The sequence below is a fragment of the Drosophila nasuta genome, chromosome 2R (genome assembly GCF_023558535.2).
Source record: "Drosophila nasuta strain 15112-1781.00 chromosome 2R, ASM2355853v1, whole genome shotgun sequence".
Lineage (NCBI taxonomy): Eukaryota > Metazoa > Arthropoda > Insecta > Diptera > Drosophilidae > Drosophila > Drosophila nasuta.
Genome location: NC_083456.1, coordinates 30,733,746 through 30,758,632, shown reverse-complemented (window position 1 = coordinate 30,758,632; position 24,887 = coordinate 30,733,746). Strand labels below are relative to the sequence as shown.

The following is a 24,887-nucleotide window of genomic DNA, read 5'->3' as shown; positions in this document are numbered from 1 at the left end:
ATAGAGACTATTATATAAAGAAGTGAAAGTTTAATTCCTTATCTGTGACAACAATGTAGAATTCTCTAAACTTTCTTGACACTCTTTTGATATGAAATCTTCAGTGAATATAAATAAAGTATTACATAAAGTACACTTTACGTCTTTATTTATGTCAATAAAGTAGAATACTCAGACTCTTAGAGTATTTTTATTTCGTGCGAGATTGATGTGAAATCTTCAGTGATTGAAACTCATAGGATAAATAAGCATGTAAGCGCATCTAGATAAATACATTATTAATTTATACAGTTTATATTTGGATTGCATATTTGATGAAATTATGGAAGGTTAAGTCCGTGTTAGGGCCGCCGACTGTGGAGAGCACAGAACTCGCAGATATAAATCATTTTAATATACAAGCTAAACTGTAAAGCTAAACAAACACCGGAGGCACTTTTATTTGCCTACGTGTCGTCCTTTGTGTGGATTCAGCCCGGAACGGGGCAGGACACTGACTTCTGCAACTCCAACTCCAACTCCTGCTTCAGCTCCATTTCTGGCTTCCATTCGTATCTCATCATGCAAATCTCAAATAAATCTTTCATTTCTGGTTCACGAAAATCACGGCACAGGCGTTCGGTCAGCTGAATTTTGCTACCGTATTCGTTATAAATTTAGCTGCGTGTGTGTGTGTGTGTGTGGTGGCAAATGCCAAATGCTAAAGGCCAACTGGCAACTGCTGATGCCGAATGTTGATTCAGTTTTGTGTGTGTGTGTTAGACGAGGAGCGAGACGATTGCTGTGGCTGCTGCTACTGTTTCCATTACCATTCCAGCTCAACAGTCGCTTGGGGCATTCTATATTTCTGTCTGTGTGTGTGTGTGTGTATTCATTGTTGTGCGCCGTGAAGCATGCTACGAATTTTTTTCTTGTTTCTTCTCGTTTTTCGGCATAATTCAGCAATTAGCCGCCATGCGAGGCGCAACATTGATTCGCATTAGTCGAGCGTCGTTCAATGAGGCTGCTGCAAAAACTTTTTCTCCAAAATCAAAGCGCGACCAACAAAATTCAATTCTCAGCCAGACAAAAAGAGACACAGAGAGAGAGAGAGAGAGAGAGAAAGAGATATTCTAAAATGTAGCGTGAAAAGTTTGTTTTTTTGCAAACGTCAAATTCGTTGTTATTTCGTTTGCTTATTTTGTTGTGATAGTTGTTGTTGCTCTTCTTGTTCTTGTTGTTGTTGTTGTGCGCCGTTTGGAATTTTAAATATGGCGTCTGTTTTGTTTGAAAACGGAAACGAGTGTCTGTCAGTTTATTTGTTTGTTTGTTTGTTCGTTCGTTCGCTCACTCGCTAGCTAGCTAGTTCCTTCGTTTGCTCGTTTTGTTGTTGTTGTTAATGTTGTTGTTGATGTTGATGTTGTCGTCGGCAACGTCAACGACCCAAAATGAAGTCAAACAACTTTTATGCCGCGTCCTTTGGCAAAGGAAATGCCATCTAATGTGTTAGTTTAGCTTGCATCTGTAACTGTAACTCCACTCTCTTTCTCTGTGTGTGTGTGTGTATGTATTAGTAATTGTCCTTGTCAGTGGCGCCTAACAACATTAAGGGATGCTACTAAACACTATACCCGGTACCCATAGGGTAGATTGGTATTTGTGCCTACAGAAAATGCTTGTAACAGGCAGAAGAAGGCATCTCTGACTCCAAACAAGAGTAAGTAAGAGTTAAAAGTTTTTGTATCGATATACCAGAAATATATTTCAGTATATTACAGTATATATACGGTATATTATTTTGGTAAATTTAATAATTATAATGTTTAGCTGTTGTTTTGCTGTATCAATGTACCATACATACATTTCAGTATATTTTTGGTATATTTTATGATAATACGTAACTGTTTTGCCTTTGGTTTGGATATATCAATATACCAAATAAACATTTTAGTATTTTTTCAGTATGCTATCTTGGTATATTTAAATGTTAATACAGTTTTTCTTTTGTTTTGTTGTATCAATATACTATAAATATATTTCAGTATATTTTAGGTATATTAATTTAGTATACCGTATTGTTTTGCTATTGTTTTGTTAAATCAGAATACCAAAAACACATTTTTTAGTATAAAATGTATTTTGGTATATTATTTTGGTATATTAAAGTGTCAATATCGCACTGATAAACTTTTCTGTATATATTCGGTATATTATTTTGATATTTATAAATCTGTAGCGAGTATCTCACAGTCGACACCCGTCCGTAACTTTCTTACTTGCCTATGCTTTCCCTTTGCAAACTACGTCTCTGTGCAGGTTAAGAAAGACCGTGAGAGAGAGAAGGGCAGAGGAAGAAAGCGAGTGCTGGCTGTTTATGAAATCAACTCACATAAACACTAACAGCACGACTTGGAATGTGCGGCTGTGTGCACTAATAAAGTTTGCTTTGCATTTTTAATAGTCTACTTTTCGGCGCATTAATTTTAATGCAGCCATTTTGTAGGGAAAGCAAGTCTTTCGCAAAAGACTTTCGCATTTGCACCTTGCAAACAACGAGGATTGTCGTTCATTATGCGAGCGGGAGATAAACAAATGAGAATATTAGCAATTTGATTTTATTGCAGCACCCTTCAACAAAATAATGTTGCAAAACAAATGCCAAGAGTGGCACTCGCTTATCGTGTATTTGCCATAGTTGTGGCCTTCGAATACGTGACACATTACACCACTGCAATTGAGTGTGTGAGTGAACAATATTTATGCAGATTTTCAATTTTTATAATGTTGCAGTTGTAGTTGCAGTTGCAGCAGCTGCAGCAGATAAACGTGCCAATAAATTAATGTGCTTTGCATTTCATTATTTGCCGCTGTCTGTCATACGATAGTAATTTCGTAAAATTTATACAAATTATATGAATTGCATATTTCACTTGACCGTTTTTCCCCCCGATTTCCCCTCTCTCTCCCTATATCTAATATATTGCTTCAGTTACTTTCTAACTGCATTTTCCGGCTAGTTTGGCATTACACACAAATTTAATTAAATGCAATCTGCTGCGGGCAATGCGCATATGTAAATGCAAATGACCAGCGATAGTCTCGCTTGGTGTGCAAAAATTAACTACAAAAATAATGCCAGCAACTACTTAGTTTATAGAGCAACAAAATACTCGGAACGGATGGAAAGAAGAGGCAAAGAAATAAAGTTGAAAATAATACACTTTCCTTAAGTGATTTCGGATGTAGCTTAAATTTACTCGTATATCAAAGTTTGTACACAGAAAAACTATATTAATATGGTACAAATTCTTGGCTTATGACAAATATATTAAGAAAAAAGTATTTAATATATTTAGTAATAGTCTTCAGGCATTTTATGTAGTGAATATTTACTAACTAATGTGTTTAAATGTATTTCAAATTTATATTTTCATACTACAACTTCCACTTCTCATATATTTAATCATATAAATTCCCTCCTCAATCTATATTGTCCAAAAAAAAAAACCATTCCAATTACATCTCTGAACCATCACAGCTGTAAAAATCTCATCTGTCATCCCTCAGAGAACTCGTGTTGTGTTCTCGATAAGATTTGCATTAAATGATTTGTATTGGCAAATGATGCAGCTCATTTACCATTTGCACAACGTGTGAATTCGTTGCACAAATTTGTAGAACATGTCAAATACAATTTTAAAAAACACAAAAAAACAAAACGAACAACATGGAGTACAAACACAAAACACAAAAAAACATAAAAAATCATACAAATTTGTTGCATGTAACTGCAAAATGAAGAGGAACAAATTGGGAGCTGCTGTTGTAGTGACAGATGGGTGGACATTTTGTCAGTGAGTGAGAGAGAAAGAGAGTGTAGAAGCGAGAGCGAGTGAGTGCTAGAAACTATGAAGAAAAACAAAAGAATGGAAATGAACGCAAAAAACCAAAAAAACGTAAAACAAAAACAAAATGACTGACGCCATACACAAACAATTTGCAATTCAACAGCTGAAAGGATCAGCAGTGACAAGCGCATTTGCTGCATTGCATGCTCGTTGGGCGAAAAAAGCCTGGGCATGAGAATGAGGCTGAAGCTGACGCTGAAGTGGCGTGCGGGAGTAGAAGAGGGGGAGTAAAGGAAAGTGGGGGACTCTTTGCTTTTGCCGCCCGAAGCGTCAACCATACACATGTTTCGGTTCCGTTGGGTGCTGCCAACAGCAAACAACCAACTCTACGAGAGTATATTGTAGTCGCAATCGTACGTGTGCATGTGTGTGTGTGTATGTGTGCTTGCTACACAAATGCACGCTCCATTTTGTAATGCTCTTCTGACGAGCATAATACTCCAGCCATTAAGTATGCGCACTGTGCGCACACTTCAATAAGTGGGAGCGAGTGAAAGGGCTAAGTCCAGGCTGTTAGAATGCGTTGATGCAACTGAAGAACTTTTTAACTTCCGAAGGTCAATGCAGATGCCTCAATTGGCAATCAATTCAAAGGCTTGCAAGCTATAATTTTGTTACATGCATATGTAAATAAAATAAGAGGCTGAGACTGACATTTAGCATGGCAATAAGTATCTTATGCGTTTCTTTCAATTGTTATTAAGAGATTTTTATCGAAAGTTATACAAGAATTGTTAAAGCCAGATATTTTTAATAAGAACTTACATTTGATGGATTTCTTTGAATTACTGTTAAGAGACTTTTATCAACAGTTTTGCTAGAATTGTTAAAGCCTGATATTTTCATTAAGAACTTACAAGAAATTATAAAGCCTTCTGTGGCATGATATAACATAAATATTTTAATATGAATGACTGATAAATATTGAATGGAAATAGCAAATTTTGTTAAAAACTTTTACTGGCAATTACTCAACCTAATAAAGTACAACTAAAATTATAAAATATCCTCATAATATGACCATTTTAAGTTAGTACTTTCTTAATCAATAAATATTCACTTTTGTTGCACTAACTAATCTTAGACTAGTTGAAGAATATACTGGACACCATATGAAGAAGAAAAAAACAAGAATTGAACAAAATTAATTCACTTGTAATGCTAATTTTACTAGTTACAGATTTTATTCTGCCATATTATTAATTGACTTTCATAAACAAGTATTAGGCACTTGTATTGTTAATTTTACTTTTTTTGATTAGATATATGACTGAGCGTTGTGACCACTTAACATAAATTTAATTAATTTAAGAATGGAATTTTTTATAATATTTCGAACACATTAAACCTGGATAAGATATATTTTACTTTTACAATTAACTAATTTTGTTAATGCTAAATATTTCCTTAAAGATTTTACTGGCATCCAAAATAACACAGCGCATCTCTTTCGAAATTTTGATGGATTAAATATTGTATCTTAATAATTCCACTTCAATAAACAACTTCTCACATTACCAATAGTATTTGGATTGTTAATTTTACTAATTTCAAAAAAGTATTTTAAGTATTTAAAAGTATTTTAAGTGCTCTTCTAGTGCAAGTTAGAGTATTCCATCGTCCTAGTGTCATTTGCATGGATTGTGCAATTTTTTGTATCTTATACTTTGCATGACACTCGTAAATGCATTTGTTATTGTTGTTGTTGCTGTTGCTTTTGTTTTTGCAGTTTTTTATTCGCCGAAACACCGATTTGTTGTTGGTCGCGTTGTTGTCGTGTTTTTTTCTTGTTGTTGTTGCTGTTGTTGTTTTTATTGTTTTGGGGCATTCGCCCATTGTTGAAATTAATGAATTTGTTCGCATTGCATGATGAGTGTGTGCATGATGTGTCTTTCTCTCTTTCTCTTTCTCTGTGTGTATGTAATGGTGTGTGTGTGTGTGTGTGAATTGTTTTTTGAAGCATCCTTAATATGATGCGGACAGAACGATAAAATAAATGAATTTTGTGCGTATGAGCAAAGATTTTCCAAAAGTTTTTATGGACAACTACGTTCTGCATTCTCTCTCAACGCTCATCGTTATGGCGTTATTGACAGATATCATAAAAACTGGAATCGATTTGGTATGGAACTCTTCTAACAACTCCAATTTGCACACAATGTATGCGAGTGAATCACACAAGACAAATCCACCAAGCAAAGTCACAAAAGAATTAAAGACTAAGAGAGAGAGAGCTTGTCAAGTGGCATGTTAGTTAATTGATTGCAGATATTGCAAACATTGCGATTAATTCATATGCTCTGCTAATTTTTGCTTGTGTGGCCAATTAGTGTCCGAAAGTGCCACAACATTGCCACCTTGCGTATACGTAATTAATTGCTTATTAATTAGCAATTGTGTTGCACACATATGTATGTATATAGTATAAGCTGTGGCCCAATCAACTGCCAAGAGAGAAAGCCATTTCATATAATATTAATAATTTGCAGTCGAATGTGTCTGTCTGTCTGTCGGCATTAGTCGAAGCATTAGGGTCGAAGCAAGTGGCACGTGGTCGAGAAATGTTTGCAAAAAAAAGAGTGGAAAACACTTAATGAAACTATTACGCGAATGTGCGGGCAAATTGAAAGCGAAATGCATTTTAATGCCACACACACACACGCCACAATGCGCCATAAAGATTGCAAGGCGTGGGCTGGACTGACAGCAGCCATCCAGGGTCAGTTGCAGCTGCAAGCACGTAAAGATCGTTGCCATTGATTTATGCGAAGCGTGCAACAAGCCAAGGCAAGTCCCAAGGCAAGCCAGAGCGCACAACATTCACCCTCAACTAAATAAGTGTGTCAACGTTGACTCCAAACTCTGAGCTCAGCTAAATGAAGCGTGCGCTAAAGTATGCTGCGATTTTTGTAAAACGTGCTGAAGCTGAAGTTGAAGCTGAAGCTGCCTCGTTGCCATTTTATGCTACAAAATTTGATTAAGTCCACGCCGGCGATAAGTTCATTGTGCGTTGAAAACGCTTCGACTTCTTCGCCATTGGACATTTGCCATTTTACATAATTTGACATGGTCGTGATGCGAACGTGAACGTGAACGAACATAGCAATTAACTCATACACACACACACACACATACAGCTGTTGTGGCCTAACGCAATTACAATTGCAGAGCCAAAATTGCGCCTGTCGCCGACATCGGTGTTCGATTTTTGTCACGCATGACAAGCGAGTTGCGCCCGCAATGATGTGCTGCTGCTGCTGAGGGAAAAGGGGGAGGGGCTGAAGGGGGAGGGAGAGTTCGGGACTGCGGCTTACGCTTGCCCCATTTAGGGCTGCCCGCACACACACACACACATTGTCACAAATGCCACAAATCGAACGCTGACGGTTGATGGCAGCGTTCAGTTTTTGCGGCTGTTGGCTGCTGCCTGTTGCCAACCTGCAGTAAAAATAACTCACAATCCGTGTAATTACTCATACGACTCGTTGGTTGATTTTAAATCTGATTTACTCAACGATGACAAAGCAATTACACAGCAGCCCGAGCCCAGCAATTCTGATGTTTGCACGAAACCTATCCAAACGTGCAATGAAAACGAATACTCAAGATTAACCAGAAACATTAACTCAACGAAAAACTTTGTTTGCTATTGAAAATTTCGTCTTAATGATAGTAAATTTAATGTAATAATATTGTATTTTGTTTATAATGTAAATATGTAAATATGTTGCTGTTCTATTTATTTATTTTGTATTTGTATTGTATTTTGAATATTTATAATAACAATAAAAAAAAATTCTTGGTGTTTATTTATGAAAACATAAGCTCAATTCAAAACTCTGCTTGCTATTAATAAATTAGATATGTATTTATGGTGTTAAAAATTGCAAGATATAAATAATTTTGTACTTATTTGTATTTTTTTGTTTATATTTATATAGAAATAATAAGACGTAGTACTGTATAGAAAACTCTGCTTGCCATTGACAAATTTGACTTTTTCAATGTATGCATATTTATTAAGGTATAAACACTTGATTGTTGATTTTTTTATATTTTTCTTAAATGTTTTTAATAACAAGTAAAAGAGATACAGTGGAGTGTGCTCGACTGTAAGATACCTGTTACTTATCTCCAATGAAACCATATTATTTAAATATAATATATAAGTATATACTGAAGGCTTAATTTGGTATATTATGTATATTACCATATTCAAAATATAGCATAGAGTAATCAGCATTCCAGGGTATTTATACCCGCTACCCATAGGGTAGAAGGGTATTATAACCTTGTGCCGGCAGGAAATGTATGTAACAGGTAGAAGGAGGCATCTCCGACCCTATAAAGTATATATATTCTTGATCAGCGTCAACAGCCGAGACGATATAGCCTTGTCCGTCTGTCCGTCTGTCCGTATGAACACCTAGATCTCAGAAACTATAAGAGATAGAACTATAATTTGCATTTGTTATGTTTGCACGCAAATCAAGTTTGTTTCAAATTTTTGCCACGCCCACTTCCGCCCCCGCAAATCAAAAAAATCGAATAACAAGCTAGAGTTGCGAATTTTGGTATATACTATAACTACTATAGTAGTTATGATTCCTGAAAATTTGGTTGCGATCAGATAAAAATTGTGGAAGTTATTACAGAAATACTTTTGTATGGTATATTTTGAATGCGGTACTATATCGATATACCACTTATACCATTTGGTATATTTTTAGTATTTTTGCAGTATATTTGGTTTATTTTGAGAATAATACCGCAAAATATATTGCTTTTATTAAAAATGGGTAGCGGGTATCTCACAGTCGAGTACGCTCGACTGTAGCTTTCTTACTTGTTTTTTCTTTGTTGTTGATATTAGAAGAAACAGCTCCTTTACATTGTTCAGTCTCTAATTGACGTTATAAGATAATTGAACGCATTTTTATTAATAAGAATATTTTCATATTTAGATTTCTACTACTTAAGATTATAAAAGTTTTCTAAAATTGTATAGCTGGTGAAAATGTTAAGTATATGTTTATGTATGATGAGCTGGATTAGGTACAAAAAATATTAAAATTGTTGTAAGAAAGAAGTGATTGATTATTATTTGATTAACTTCTTTACTTACTCCATAGTTATATTTATTATTATATAAAAGCCTGCCTTTAAAGTGGGCGCATAAAAGCTTAATAATTAAGCGTTTGATTTTGAATGATTTTATAATAATTTTTTGTAATTTCATTTGTGAATTTCATTAGCTGCGCTGACGAAAACGTTTCAATTATTCATTTATTTGTTGCAGTGGCCTGTTAATGTCATAATGAGCGCAAATAAATGATAAAATATGCATGGGCCAAGTGCATAAAAACTTACAAGAGGGAGGGAAAGAGGCAGTCAACAAATGCTGCAAAGGATTGATGGACGAGTAGAAGGAGGAGAAGCAATGGGGAAAGAGGAAGGAGGTGGGCGGGATGTGTGCCACGGGCCAAGCAATTTCCGCAACATTTGCACAGCTGCTTCCGACGTGATTTGCATTAGCCACGCCTCTATCTCGACGCCCATGTCACGTCGCCTCGTCGCCGATATGGCAATTCTCGTAGTTGTTGTTGTTTGAGATGTGTTTTTTTTTTGTTTTTTTGGGTTGGTCTGTGGCACATTAGAAGTGAGTTTTTGTGCAATCTATGTGCATGTTGCACGTCATGTTTAGCTATGTTGCACTTATGGTTTTATTATATTGCCGACTAGGATTTATGGCTCAGCCGTTTATTTGCCAGTTTGCGAGTTTGTGACCAAAACTTGCAACCGGAAAGCGAGAGCAGCGGCTGCTGTGGCTGCTGGATTTATGTGCGCCAACGACAAACCACAAATTGCGACTTAAGACAACGTTGTACAAATAAACTGCTCAAACTAATAAACGCAGTGGTAAGCGCCAACAAAAAAAGCAAATTTTGTGCAACAAAACTTTCGACTCAAACTTTATGGTCCGGCACATAAATCGTTTCATTGAGCGTGTCAGCTGAGCGTGTGGTCTAAAGAGAGAGACACAACAGTCAGTCAGAGTCAGAGTCAGTTAGAGAGTAGGCAATGGGCCAATTCTTGTTTGTTGCCTAATTATTTGTGCGAGTTTCAGTTTCGTTTTTCGATGGCGCAGGCTGCTGCTGCGCATTCCACGAGACATTTCATTTTACACTTTTGCGAATTGGCAAAGAAATGCGGTCATAAATTTAACTTAGCTGAACTTTTTGGCAAAAAGAAATGCAAAAAGAAGTGCAAAGCGCGATAACAACAATAAGTTGCAAGTTCTTTGCGGTTGCAACTTGCTCCACTGAACACACAATGCAATAGTCGATAGTTTTGAAATACTTTTGGCATTACCCATGCGCCCTGTTGTCCTCCTCTCTTTCTCTCGCTGGCCTGCTTTTGATAAGGCTGTCGAAGAGTCAACGCCGTTTACTGTCAGTAGTAGAAGGCAACGAATTCAACGAAGTAAAGTGCTTGGCCGAAAAATTTATGCCATTTTAACAAGCAGGCAAAACAACAATTGCAACAACAGCAACAATCGTTGGTTGAAGTTCCGTTACAGTTTCGTTTCGCTTACTGCAAATAGGCATAAATTTGCATTTAATGCTGAGCTGAGAATGAAATGGCCCCAAAATGAGGATAGCAAATGCCAAAAATTATTTAGCTATTTAGTATATAATTTCCTGGTCTCCTCAGCGTTCGTTCTCTCTATTGCTGTTGGCGTTGCGGTGGCTGCTTCTGCTTTTGGCTTTGGCTTTGGCTGTTTGTCTGGTCCGAGGTCTGCTTTGGGGTCTCGTCGCAGGTCGCTGGTTGCTGCTTGTTGGTTGCTGGTTGCAGGTCGCCAGTTGCCGCTAGGTGCCATAAAAGCGGCATAAATTTTTAAACTTTGCGAAAAATTTGCATTGCAAATGCCACACACACACACACACACACACACACATACTCGCACACACACACTCATATGGTAGTTTGACTCGTTTGCTGTAGTATTTTTCGCGTTTTGCATGCGGTTTTAACAGCGTTTGGGTCAGTCTATTAAAATGCAAAAACCTTCAACCATCTCCTCGCCTCGTCTTCGTCCTCGTCCTCGCCCGGAAGTCCATTTTGTCTTGTCGTTCACGTCATAAATATGGCCGGGCAAATGGCGTCGCTGTTCATGGCTTAGTCCCTATTCCTGTTCCCTCTCACTCTCTAGGTGTATGTTTGCTTGCTTGTTTATGTGTGCCCGCTTTTAATGACAATTTGCTGGGGGTTTGCATTAAATTTGAGCGAATTTCACTTGACACACATACACACACACACACACACACATAGAGAGAGCCCGCAGGTATGCACTTTGGCAGTATTCGTCTTTGCTTTGCTTTGCTTTTATTTCGTTGAGTGCATAAATTTAAATAATTTCCACTCTTTGCATTCGCTTTTACAACTTTGCTTTTTCTCCGTGTGTATATCTGGCTTTTATTTGCAGTTAGTGCTCGACACATGACGAGGACGATGATGATGACTGGCCGAAGGGATGCGACTTGATGATAGTCAACTGGGTATTAAAGCTGTCAAGTTGTCTTAGCATCGCTTCCCTCAATCGATTCGTCATGCATCAGGGTCAATTTATTTATTTGAAAATCACCAAAAAAGAAATTTAATTGCTTATAAATATGAATCCTATCTGGTTTATAAAGTGCCTAGATAGTTAGCTGTGTGTTTTATTCCTTTTCTTTTTTCTCTGTCATTATTTTCCACACGAATGCTTTAACATGACAGAATTTACTGGCCAAGTGTAGAAGACGAAGCTGTTGGTTTTGCTTTTGCTTTTGCCGCTTGTCACTTAACGTGAAAAACAATTTTTCTCTCCGCTATGAAGCTGTGAAGACTTTGTGTGTGTTGTGTGTATGTGTGTGTGTAGCTATCAAAAAACCAATTTTCGGTGCTAAATTGATGTTTATAGCAATGTACGATGATGACAACGACGAGCTAGCTGATGCCCGCCTTCGATGGCGATGATGAGCTTGTTGCGACCACCAAGTTGAGACTCCTTCCCCATACTTCCACCCCCCTTTTCAACCACCTTCTTCACTCCAACGCTGATGAAGACAAAGTGCCAATGCGAAAAACTAAACGCCAAGCCGACACTCTGGGACCTGACTTTGCTACAATGCAGCCAGCCAGCAATGAAAATCCTTTTCAACTCAACTCAGAGTCGAGTCGAGACGAGTCTCTCGTCTAGTTCGAGCTCGAGTCGAGTCGAGTCGAGTCTCCTCTCTCTTGACAGCATTTTGATGCTTCCGCTTGTAATTTATGTGACACTTGCAGCACCATCATAGATCAGCGAGCTGAGCTGAGCTGCGGGCCATATCATGATATCACTATGATGGCCCTGTTATATTGGCTTTTATTAGATATTTGCGAGCAGCTTATGAGCTGTTGATTTGCTTCAGCAAATTCCATCAAAAGCTATCAGGTTCAATAAGCTGTCTTCATTGTTATGTACAATGTCACAGACATGCGACACTGGTGTTATGCTCTAATCATTTAATTAAACGTAACTCAAACACACACATGAATCTTCTCTTTTGTTAGAGCTTCGCAGTGCTGACGTTTGCACTTGAGATGCTCAAAATGCAATTGCATATTAATTGAAACTCACTCATACATCAGCTTTAGGTTTCAGGGGTTGGCATGCACTTGAAATCCGCGCTTTCACTGCATCGCAGCCAGCATCACATCAATTACTCCGCTCGCCCCCCTTTTTCGCATCATACGCCCCGTCAGCCACGGACACTTGCCACTTGCCATTTACCACTTGCCACTTGCCACTTGCCGCTCTTTACGAGTATTCTGACTAAATTAAAACGTTTCGCTGCACACACTCGCTCACATTCTAATGAATGCCTTTCTGAATGCTTTTCTCATGCTCACAATTCGATGCACTCGAGCTCCCTTTTGAACACCCTCTGTCGTTATTTGGCATTATCTTTTGCATATGTCTGCCGCAGATCAAAGCCATTATGCGCTGTCAAGGCAATTAGTTGGCTGTAGATTACCTCTGCTTGAGATTAGCTTCATTTCAATTTTAGAATATGTTTTAATAAGTGATAAACATGTAAGAAAGCGAGAGTGCTCGATTGTGAGATACCCGCTAACCATTTTGAAAGAAGTAAAAGAGATAAATTTTAAAATATACCAAATCAATATACCGCAAAAAATACTAAATAAGTAAGAAGAAGATACTAATTTTTAATAAAATATTCCAAATTAATATACCGCAAAAATACTAAAAAAGTAAGAAACAAATACTCAGTGGCCATTTTTAATAAAAGCAAAACTGTGGGGTATTATACTAAAAATATACCAAATTATATACCCCATAACTACTAAACGAGTAAGAAAGTTGCATTTGAGTGTGGTTGACTGGGATATATCCACTACCCATATTGAATAAAAGCAAAACAGAACTGAATTATTCTTAAAATATACCAAATAATACCGCAAAAATACCAAACAAAAAAGAAAGAGATACTCGCTTCCCATTTTTAATACAAGTGAAACAGTGCGGTATTATTTTAAAAAATATACCATATAATATACTGCAAAAATACTAAACAATTTAAAGAAGAGGTTCCCGCTTCCCATTTTTAATAAAAGCAATATTATTCTTAAACTATATCAAATAATATACCGCAAAATACTACACATATATTGATATAGTACTACATTCGAAATAAACTATAGTGTTAGAGTTGCCTCCTTCTGCCTGTATAATAGGCGGGTATAATGAGTGATAAAAAAAAAAGATAAATATATTTTGCACTCAACATTAGCATTAGCTTTGCGTAAGGTCAGTTTCAATTAAATGAAAATGCGCTCTCCTCTCTCTCTCTCTCTCTCTCTCTCTGTCTCTTCAGTTGAAATGACACTCATTATGTGGACAAGCGTCACCTGTTTGTGGCACCTTCATGGATTCAAATTCAAGTGCTCTCTGATTAGCCAGAGTGATTGCACAGCTGTTTCGAAATTAGTGTCATTGCCATTTAGCTTGGATAGAACAAAACTCTAGCGTGTCGCACAAGCATTAGACATTTGCAGCAATTAACTTGTGGTAGCAGCATCTGAGTTTAGCATTAGCTTTAAGATGAAACTGTTTGTGTGGACGTTTCTCTTGTGTCTGCTTGGCCAGAGCGTAAATGGACTATACTTTGAAGAGCTGACTCAATTCTTTGGAGGCGGAGACAGCACAAAGCTTGTCAATTCAACTACAACCAGGAAGCCAGCAGTTAGCAATGAATTGGAAGTATCGCTGGAACAGGCAACAGACTCATTGGATGAGTTGTGGCAACAATTCCGAAAGGTAATATGAAGCGAGCCTTTTTTTGCCAGCACATAAGAGTGAACAATATGTACATTCGCAGGGGCTGAATAATCTCATGAGCATCGATGATGATGTGAAGACGACAACGACAACAACGTCTAAGCCAACGGTTGCCTCAACTAGTAATTTGCTGCAATTGAAGCCGGTTGCAAAGCAGACAACCACAACAAAACCCGTGTCATCATAAACATCATCATCAACCGTAAAGCCCTCGAGCACATCGCTGCCATAAACTGGGAAGATCAACTTACCTTATAACGTAGTACCTCAAATTCCGACACATGTGTTTATACTTGAGTAAATTATTTGGCTGCAACCAACAAAAATGCGACTTAACATCGCGCTTAAATATTTACCCAACTGTTCTCATTCTCTCTGGGAATATTCACCATGAAATTCTAAAACAGTTTATTGCCATTCACTCAAAAGGCATCATGAGCTCTTGCTTTAACTTGGCATTAATTTTAACAACTCTCTGCGTTACCCAACTGCAGGTAAGTGAGATTGATTTGTATTGAATTCATCTGCAACTAATACGAACTCAGTCTGCACCTTTAGATGTATCTGTGGTAGGCATCGATCGCATTGTGTTGCCCAAAGGTTTGCCTGGGTTTCGTTATGCTTTGGTGGATAGCGAGGAGCTGCAGCAGCTGCAAACTAAACTTGATGAAGCAGGTGAGTATCTAATTTATACTCATGTGTATTTTCTAATTATTATGCTTCTCTTTGCAGAGGTGAAAGTTGTGCTGATGGAGCTGCTGCAGTTTAACATGATGCGGATTATGTTGGTCTTGGATATCGTTATTTTGATTTGTATTTACTTCTACGCAAAGGGAAGTCACGAGGAGAATTGTTATTGCGAAGTCAAGGCCAACACATTTGTTAAAATATAAATAAACATTTGGAATTATTAACGCTGTGGATTGGAGTATTTTAAGTTTAAGTAAATAAAATAGTTTACGCTTATGTTTTGAGCTGTTTTTCAGCTGTTCAATGAAATGTGAAAATTTGTCAAAACCTATTATTATTTATATACAATTATTACTAGACTAAGCAATTTCATTGTTTAATAAAAATTTAACTGTGCTTTGAACCTGTTTCAATGAATACCAAGAAAAGAAATGAAATAATTAAAAAAAGAAAAGAAAAAAACGAGTTGAAAAATAAGTATGCCACAACTAATATAAAAAATATAAATATTTTCTTTATTTGAAAATAGCTCAAGGATGTGTTTACTTTGCACTCCTAAAAATAACTATAAATTTGCCAAAAAGCTTAATATAAAATGAAAACATTTAACTTCATTAAAGTTATATTCATTTTAAAAAGAATTCGACAACACTAGTAAGTTAATAAAACTTTAACTAATTTAAAAATGTTTTACAAATTTGAACAAGCGTTATGGTAAAAAGATCTTTGATGTGAGTGAAATACGAAAACTTTGATCGTTACTAAAATTATAACATTTCATTAAAGGTTTTTCAATTAAAATTTGAATAATAATAAAATTCACCAGTACTTAGAATATCTTCATCTAGAGTATAATACAGCAATTCTGATTTGATATTAAAACTCTGCTTATGCTTTGAAGTTACTTTTAGCTGATATTCATTATATAAAATTTAGATTAAAGTGAAGTATTCAAGTAAATAGTGAAATTTTCAGCAGTTTTTAAAACAACTTTATTTAAATCAAAGATTCTTTTCTTTTAATGTAAATGTAAATTAGACTCACGTTTAAGGTAAAATGAGCATATTACAGCTATAAGCAAGTTTTTCTCCTTTAAGCTATATTTTAAAGTGATACTTCATAAATGAAAAATTGTATCACAAACCCTCTTGCAAACTCTTACAGTTTTTTTTTCTGATAACTAAATAAGATAATCCAAGGAAAACAAAGGCAAAGCAGAGCCTGCAAACAGGAAGGATTTAGCCATGAAAAATGCAGCAAATGTACTAGCTATCGGGCATATCCTGTTGTGCAAAAAGAGCCAAAGCAATGGTTCTTATGCAGACTTCTGCACTTGGAGTGCAGCTTAATAAAAGTAGAGTGTAGATTTCATTAACCTGCGGCTGCAGCAAGGAAAAATCGAGTCAAACACTTGGCTTGGAAATTCAATTAAATAGGTCCTTAACATGGTAAAGATGCGAGCGTCAAATTTATAATTAGAATAGAAAACTACAACAACTAGAAAATAATACTAAATATTAGCAAGATGTTACTGCAGGTTGTTCAAATAAAGTATTTTCAGGCTTCTCACCGTAATTGTGCAATATAATGGGTACAAACAAATAGAGAAACTTGTTTGCTTTCAGATTTGATCTTTGTTTAACCAACTTTCATTCTATCATAAAATTCCGACATTTCCTAGTCTACGAAGCTGTTTGCTTAAGGGGTAATTTGTAAACAAATACGCTTTGTTACTCATTAAAGAAGCGCACCTATGTTGGCATATTTAATCAGTTGCCACATCTGTTTCTCATTTAGTAGTTGCTTTTTATTTAGCCAGTCTACAATTAAAATGGAATTGCTAAGGTTCTCAACGGTTTTTGCTGTGATCGTGATGTTGCATTTCTCAAGTCCAATGCAGGTGCGTATTTTAATGGAAAACTGTATGGAATGTAGTGAATATATTGAGCATCTCTTAGGCTGCGCCTGTGTCGGATGTGGAGTCAGCACTCGCTTCCCTGATGGACTCTAAATTGGTTAAGACCATGCAATGGAATTCCAGAAAGTTACTCGAAATACAAGAACTTCTCAGCGAGAAGCGTATTCTATGTAAGTTTTGTAAAACAATTCCTATTTAGCAATATTTAATGTTAATTTTATTCCTCGGCAGATTTGGAAATATTGCGCGAACAGAAATTTCAGAGAACATTGGTAATTGGGGCATTTGTGATTGATTTCCTGCTGCTCGTTTGCATGTCATTGCATTATTTGCTGGTGCCAGCGAAAGTCAATAATAAGATAGATATTTAAACGAACAAAACCCCATATTATTCTTTTCAAATTAGCTGTAAATAAGTTGTTCAACTCACATGGTTGAGCTCAAACTGTATATTACGTATACGCCACATTAGTTGGCGGTGTTTTGGCAGCTTTGTTGCTGCATTTGTTACACACACACACACTCGTGCATTAATTATAAGCCACTTTACGCCTCGCGTGGCCCAAACAACGAACAACACGAGCAACGAGAGCGACGACCAGCATCGAAATCGATTATTAAATATTGGCAGCTGGTCATTGCGCCAAAAGCTCGACGTGCCAATTGTTGGGCCGCCGTCGACTGTGTGTGTGTTGAGTGTGTGTGTGTCAGCTGGCGTTGTTTGTTTTGTTTGTTTGTTGGCACTTTTGCACAGTTTCGGTTCATAAATATTAACAGCTATTAAAACACTGAGCAGCCATGCAAAAGCAGGCTAAAAATTAATTTTAAACTTTAAAAACTGGTTGCCGCCGGCTTTACGCGCAATTTAGCAGACGAACAGCAGCAACAAATAAATATAAGAGCGAGACAGAGAGAGGAGTGGGTGAGGGTTTAGTATAGTGCACTATGGAATAAGTCCTTAATATAAGTTGTCATTTATGCTGTGAATAATGACTTACAATTTCAAATGATTTCTTTGCATATTAAAATAAATATTTATGCTATTGATTCTATGTCTATATTGCTTATTAATTTTATTCAAAATATGATCATCAAACGTATTTAGATTGGTACCACAACAGAGATGATTTCTTTGCTAATGAAAGATAGACCTGTGTTTATTTAAAGTATCACAATAAAACGTATTCATTATGACTTATAATTTCAAATGATTTCTTTGCTTATTAAAATAAATTTTTATGCTATTGATTCTATGCATATATTGTCTTTTAATTTTATTCAAAATATCATCACCAAATGTATTTAGATTGGTGCCATAACTGAGATGATTTTTCTGCTAATGAAAAACATACCTATAATTTAGTCTCTTTGTATATATTGTTTATTTATTTTGTTACAAATAGTGTCATAATAAGTCGTATTCATTTGAAAGTATTATTAGTTATAACTCCTTTCCCCACAGTGCTTGAGAGTGCAGCACATGTGAATGTTGAAAGCATGCATTGGGTTCTGCAATACATTGCAGCCTCAATCTAATGGCTCATTTAATTAAAAACGGAAAATGCGGAAATTGAGCAAGTGACCGAAGCGAAGAGTGAGTCTGCAGCTGAAGCTGGAATGAGACTGGAAGTGTGTAACTGGAACTGAAACTGAGGCTAAGTGGAGAGTGTCCGGTTGGCCAAGTGGCCAAGTGGCCGAGCATAAACTTTTTGCCCAAGTTCTAGGAAATATTAAAAACGGGAAAACACTTTGGGGCAACTAATTCCCTGGCACTTGGCGCTGCTGCTGTCTTGCTTTCTTCTCTCTTCTCTTCTTTTTTTTTGTGTGTGTTTGTTGGCCATTTTGGCAGCTTTTGTGGTAAGCTCAAGACTTTGCTGCCGTTGTCCACTTGGCGTAAAGTGAAAGGGCGGCAGCGAGTGCCAAGAAATGAGGAGAGCAAAAAGGCCAACGCGCTTGCAATTAGCAAGTTTATTGCATGAAATTATGAAACGCTTAATAAAAAAGCCGTCCAAAGAGCAAGCAAATCCGCATAATATATGTATGTGTGTGTGTGTTTGAGAGTGTTTGTGTGCGTTTGTCTGCCATCTAGGATGCGTATATTAAAAAAGAGCGCTCGCTTGGTCTCTCTCTCAAAGTGCTGGCAAGTTAATTAAAAGGCTCACATATTTGAAAAGTTTGCCAACTTTAACGCCCCCCAACAGCAGCTCGACGTAGTTTAATCATGTAAGTGCTGGCAAATTGTTGGCTAAAATTAGAGCCAGATAAATATTGCGCATACGCCCAGTGTAACAGCACTAACATCACTACGCGTGTGTGTTAAAAGGAAGCCTACTGACTGACTGACTGACTGCCTACAGGCGTAGTTTGTTTTGTTCCTGATGATGCACGGATCTAGCAGAGGATTCTCTTTTCTCTACTTCTCTCTCTTCTCTTCTCTGTTCTCAACTCTGCGCCGCGCTGATGATGCCAAGTTTTATGCTAATGGCTTTCGTTTAAAGCCAAAAGTAATTTATTGTTGTCAGTGGGCACCATCAAAAATGTTGCTGCACATTCATTATGCCCAAATGTATGTTCCTCTCTCTCTTCCGCTCTCACTCTCTCTTTCTCTACGTATGTTTGCATGTGTGTCTGCACTCTCTCTCTCTCTTACTCAAGTTACTCGCGTGTGTGTGTGCATTAAAATTTTAGCCGAAAACATAAAGCCACCTCCACCCCTTACAGCTAAAAACTTGCATAGAAATTAAGTTAGCCAAGAGGAAAAATGCTCGAAAACGAAATGAAATGTTTTTCCGCATGTCTCGCAGCTATTTGGACTGCTGACGCTTATTATGCTCTTGGAAAAGTAACGAAGGGTATATTAAATTGAGTAAGACAACTCTTTGGAAACACTTTTTTAAAAATGATATTAAATTATTTCATTTTTATGGTATATGAAAAAGATTTCAGAGCTGTTTAGTTAACTGAAAACTTAGTTCACAATTTTAGATTGAATATATTTATGGAATGATTATATTTATTTTCAATTTATTTTAAGGGATATAATATGCAAAACTTAGTTCATATTTTAGATTTAAAAAATGGAACGAATATATTTCTTTTTTCTTTATTTTAACAGTCATTTAGTAACCTAAAACTAACATATTATTTGTCTTATTTGTTAAAAATTACAAGTATGATGAATAATGCTAAAGCCCATCGCTTTGAAATACATTAATTTCCTTTTTAGATTTGACTTAAGTTATTTCATTTTTATTTTATAAGTTTTTAATTCTCTAATTGATTAAGAAATGAAAGAAATATGGAATATCTTAAAGTCCATCACTTTCAAATATATTCGTTTCCTATTTAGATTTGACTTAAATTATTTGCTAGCCAAAACAAAGACCACACACATTTCTATCTCCCATGCAAATCTATGTCAGAGTGCAGAGAAGCAAATTGTTGGCATTTATTTGGAGTTGCAAATGTTATAGAATATTAAAATATATAATAATTAATTAAAGTGTTTTTCTGCTTTTGAAGTGCTTGCAAGCAGAAACTGCAGTCACAATTGATTTATTTCAGTCAGCGTATCTGTCTGTCGAGTTTATTCAATTTGAGTCATTTTCTTTTTTTTTATATTTTTGTTTAACATTTAAACGAGAGAAACCAAAGTTGCATGAGTGTTGTGTGTTTGTTGTTTTGTTTATTTTGGTTTCGTTTCATTTCATTTCATTTCATTTCATTTTATTTTATTTTACTTTGTTTAAGAACTAGATTTAAATATTTTAGCAAGCGTTGTGCTGGGAGGCAACGCGACACGTCTTTGACGTTTTTGGCCTGCTCGTTTTGTTGTTTGGTTTGGTTTCAGTTTGGTTTTTGCTGGCTGCCGCAAGTATGGCAAAAGATAAAACGGCCGCGAACTTTGCAACATGTTTACGGTAAAAACGTGATTTTCGGCCCAAAAAAGCAGAGAGCTGACCAAATGTGGCCTGGCCAAGGACGTACGAGAAGAAGAACCCTTCACCAAACCGCAAATAAGTTAAGTTAAGTGGCAAGGCACGCCGCAGTAACGAACACCCACACACACACTCTAGACCGAGGCGGAGAGTTATAAAAATTAAACATTTGTAGCTTTGTCACGTTTGTGTTGACACTTTCTTATCACAGCCAGGCAAAATGAGTCTCTCTCTCTGACTCTGACTCCGGATCCCATCCAGCTGTCCACCTCAAGCCCCAGCATCAGCATGAGAGCGAGCACACACTCGACCTGGCCTAAATATGTGGATGTGCGTGATAGTTTTGACTTGGTTTTCGGCTCTGACTGCGGCTCTCGCACCTGACCCAAACTCACATAAAACTCTGATGAAACTCAAACTCAAACAGCACGTGTGCGAGTGTGTGTCTGTGTGTGTGGGACAGGTTATAACGCCCAACCACGCCTATTTATACACACAGACACACACACATCGAGCATATGTGCGCGCTTTCATTACGGTTAAAATGCCCAAGTGCGATGACAAGATGTCAGACTGAACAACTGCCGCTGCCAAGCGGATTTGTGCGCCATCATTTGCTCTACTTTTGTACCCTGTATAATCTAAAATTCAGTACAGAGTATATACGACTTGTTCGTACATATTTTGTGTATAGAACTGTATATTAAGTATACGCATAGTAAGCTTACTTTACATTTTTTGTATATAAAGTATATAAAGTTCAACTTTGCTGAGGAATGTTTTCTTTACATTACCGTATATTAAGTATACGCATAGTAAACCAACTCTTATTAATTTAATATCTATAACTCATATAAAGTATACGCCTAGTTCACTTTGAGGTATTTGCCAGTCTTACTTTCGATTTCCATCTTATTTAACAGCATAATTTGTTAAGTTTGCAGCTGAGCTTATTTAAGAGCGGATTGCATTGCATTTACTTAAGAAAAGTGTGCAAATGTTTTACTCTGAGAAACGTGAGTGTGTGAATCAATGAAAGACGAAGCTGAACTTTTAATTCATTGCCATTGCTGCTGTGAGTCAATAATTTAATTTGCATATTAAATAAGTATGAAATTGTCGTTCCCAAGAATTCGTTTTCATTTTCATGCAGAGGCTACGAATTTATGACAACTTATTCGGGTGTGAGTTACAAATGTGTGTGTGTGTGCTCAACAAGACGAGAAACGAGAATAGGAATGAGAACGAGTAAAAGTAAAAGTAAAAGTTGTGGGCAACTTTGTTGCCATGCAACTTTAATGAGTCGTCGCACGAGACCACAAAACTTGGCAGCCAAAGGCTTCAAATTGAAAAAGTTTAATGAGCATGCGTATTTGATTAAGGTGTACACACACACACACATACGCATACACGCAGGTGTAAATAAAAAAAAAGAGGTGGATGAAGCATGCTTTGTCGTGGTTGCATCACATTCGGCCTTCCTTTTTTGTTCCTTGCACGAATGCAATCACAAAAGTTGACAGCGCAGCTCGGCGCGAAGTGCAAGTTTATTGGCAAGGCTCTGCTTTTGACACCTGTCTTCGCAGTCGCATATTTTTCGTATGCCAAGCTATTGCCATCAGAATTGCCATCAAAAATCGTATTTCATTTACCTTTTTGCCTTTGACCAGCAGTCTCTAAAAAGTCTTTTCTAACGCCTGCTGTGGCCGAAACGAGTAATTCTGACAGACTGACTGACTGACTGACTGACAGACAGCTCTCCTTATAGTGCACCTAACTCTATCCCATTGCTGGCAAATTCAATTAAACGCAGAGCTGCATGAAATACACTTTGCCGTTCAACCGAAAGAGGAGACTTGGCCTTCGGGGCAAACGCCAAGAAAGAGCAAAATGTAAACGAAGTGCAGGTGCAAAACTCAAACTCGCTCACTATTTGCATACCCACTTAAAGAGTTGCACAAAGGGAACTTGAACTAAACGAGTTCGTAGCACTTTCAAAGTTACACTCTCAATTAAGAGGTATTTCGAATTCCATCATCAGTTTGACGCTTCTTATGCGCAGGCATTGCTGCTGTGAATAGGAAATCCATAAAATGCATCAAAAGGCTTCAAAGGCTCCAAAACTTTTGGCATAGGTGCCAAGACGTTTATTATTGTGAGGCGGCTGTAACGCTTTTGGCCCTAAAAAAAAAAAAAAACGTTGTAAGAAATCCGTTTCGGTATCCGTAACATAAAGTGCAGGGAGAGGGAACACATACATACATACATACATACGTGTGCACTTGTTTTATTTGTCTCAATGGCAATCAAAGTTCTCAAGTTTTTTGCAAGGCAAATGGCACAAAAGTTGAATTGACTTGAGCAGGAAATTAAGTTGATGGCTTCGCTTTGCTCGATTTTCGAGTGCAATGTCATTACATTGTTTCTACGCATGCATCTGCCACTTGAGCGAACGTTTTTATATTACTTTAGCTGACGTTTCGAAAAGCATATTAAAAAGTTGTGGAAAGTAAATAATTGATACATTTTACCGACAGCTCAGCTCAGCGTCGAGTCTGATGTACAATTAAATCAGTATTTTGATATGGCAAATGCAAGATTTGCCCGACTTAATTGCTATTTTCAGTGTAACTTGAGCTGCAGTGGCGCACGCTGCGTATACGTAATCTGCTGATTGAAAGCCCAAATTGGATCGCAGGTGTAGAGCGCGCGTTGATTGTTGTTCTTGTTGCTGTCAATTAAATTGCGTTTTGTTTGTTTCAAGCGACTGGCCATGCCCCTGGCATAGAGTGAAAGAGACGGCAGTAGGGAAAGAGACAGAGAGAGAGGGCAAAAGGGAGACAGACTGCTAACAGCGCAGTTGAGTATATTTAGCAGGATGGCCATTTGCATTTCCCATAGTAGTTTGTTAAACTTTGAACTTTTGCAAATTACATGAGTCCTGCCACAGGATGCCGTTGTCCTGTTTACGATGCACTCGTTGTTGTTGTTGTTGTTGTCGTTGCTCACTACCGGAGTCTGAATAGTATATCTTAATGTTTGTATGTGCTAATGTGACCCAATCTGAGATGCAGCTGCTGTCGTTGTTGCTACTGCTGTGCAAATCCTGAACCGTAACCATGTCCTGCCAGGTAATGAAAATGCATTTGCCCAGCATTTACAGTTTTGGCACTTTGAAATTGAATTTGTTATCAAATTAGTTGCATCAAATTACCATTAGCACACAAATTGTTGATGAGCTGCGCGTCCTCCGGCCAGACACTCTTGAAAGCCATTCAAATATGCGATGCGATGCGATGCAATACGAATAGAATAGAATAGAATACGTGTAAGTAGATGTAAGTGGAGCAGCTGAAAGACATACTCGATGGCTTTCAAATATTATAATTATGCGTTTCAGTTGTTTGGGCATCGGTAAGTAGAAGATATTCAGGCATGTGAGTGGGATTTATGTGGGACTTAGCTTCTGCACCTCGCTACTTACGGCTGCTGCTGCTGTTGTTGTTCCATGAGCATGGAGACCAAATAATGCCCTCAGCTACCTAATATTATATTACGAGTATGTTGTGGCAACATTATGCCAACTACAACAATGCTCTCAGCTCTCAGTTCTCAGCTCAACTCAGCAGCAGAGTTGGCGTCAACATATTGTACCAGCTGGCATTGTGTCTTGTTATCCGAGTGCTTCTGTGTATCTCTCCCTCTCTCTCTCTCTCTCTCTCTTTCTCTGTGTATCTGTGTGTGTGTGTGTTTGTGTGAAGGACTCTTGAGCAAGCGCGCGGCTGGTGCGACAAGTGCATTACAAGATGCGAGTATAGGGTTATTGATGTATGTCCTGCCTCTCTTTGTTACTGCGAGCTGTGTCTGTGGAATATTGGCGAACATGCTAATAATGTTTGTGATTCAATCAAATGGAAAACAATATCACAATATCTGTATATATGTATGTGTGTATGTGTGTGCAGGCAGTATAGAAATCTGGCCAGCAACAACAACAACAACAAGCGTTTACAGCTTCCGCTTCCGCTGACTTTGGCCACTGATACTCCTCAAAAGGCATGCCACTTGGC

At 37.2% G+C, this 24,887-nt stretch overlaps 2 protein-coding genes across 2 annotated transcripts; both read left to right on the top strand.

Moving 5' to 3' along the window:
* Positions 1-13,912: 13,912 nt before the first annotated feature.
* On the top strand, positions 13,913-15,351 carry LOC132786563 (uncharacterized). Its single transcript, XM_060793120.1, has 4 exons — positions 13,913-14,250; positions 14,312-14,765; positions 14,817-14,946; positions 15,004-15,351. Exons 2-4 carry the CDS (start codon positions 14,553-14,555, stop codon positions 15,162-15,164), a joined length of 504 nt encoding a protein of 167 aa, XP_060649103.1. The 5' UTR covers positions 13,913-14,250; positions 14,312-14,552; the 3' UTR covers positions 15,165-15,351.
* Positions 15,352-16,751: 1,400 nt separating this feature from the next.
* LOC132785940 (uncharacterized) lies at positions 16,752-17,843 on the top strand. The gene is made up of 3 exons (XM_060792274.1): positions 16,752-16,861; positions 16,920-17,049; positions 17,111-17,843. The coding sequence occupies exons 1-3, from the start codon at positions 16,793-16,795 to the stop codon at positions 17,248-17,250; spliced, it is 339 nt and encodes a 112-aa protein (XP_060648257.1). The 5' UTR covers positions 16,752-16,792; the 3' UTR covers positions 17,251-17,843.
* Positions 17,844-24,887: the final 7,044 nt, after the last annotated feature.

Coding starts and splice junctions, on each gene's coding strand:
- LOC132786563 (XM_060793120.1), top strand. CDS start 14,553: ATGTGTTTATACTTGAGTAAATTATTTGGCTGCAACCAACAAAAATGC. Junction 14,766..14,816: donor TCTGCGTTACCCAACTGCAG/GTAAGTGAGATT, acceptor ATACGAACTCAG/TCTGCACCTTTAGATGTATC. Junction 14,947..15,003: donor AACTAAACTTGATGAAGCAG/GTGAGTATCTAA, acceptor TTCTCTTTGCAG/AGGTGAAAGTTGTGCTGATG.
- LOC132785940 (XM_060792274.1), top strand. CDS start 16,793: ATGGAATTGCTAAGGTTCTCAACGGTTTTTGCTGTGATCGTGATGTTG. Junction 16,862..16,919: donor ATTTCTCAAGTCCAATGCAG/GTGCGTATTTTA, acceptor AGCATCTCTTAG/GCTGCGCCTGTGTCGGATGT. Junction 17,050..17,110: donor CAGCGAGAAGCGTATTCTAT/GTAAGTTTTGTA, acceptor ATTCCTCGGCAG/ATTTGGAAATATTGCGCGAA.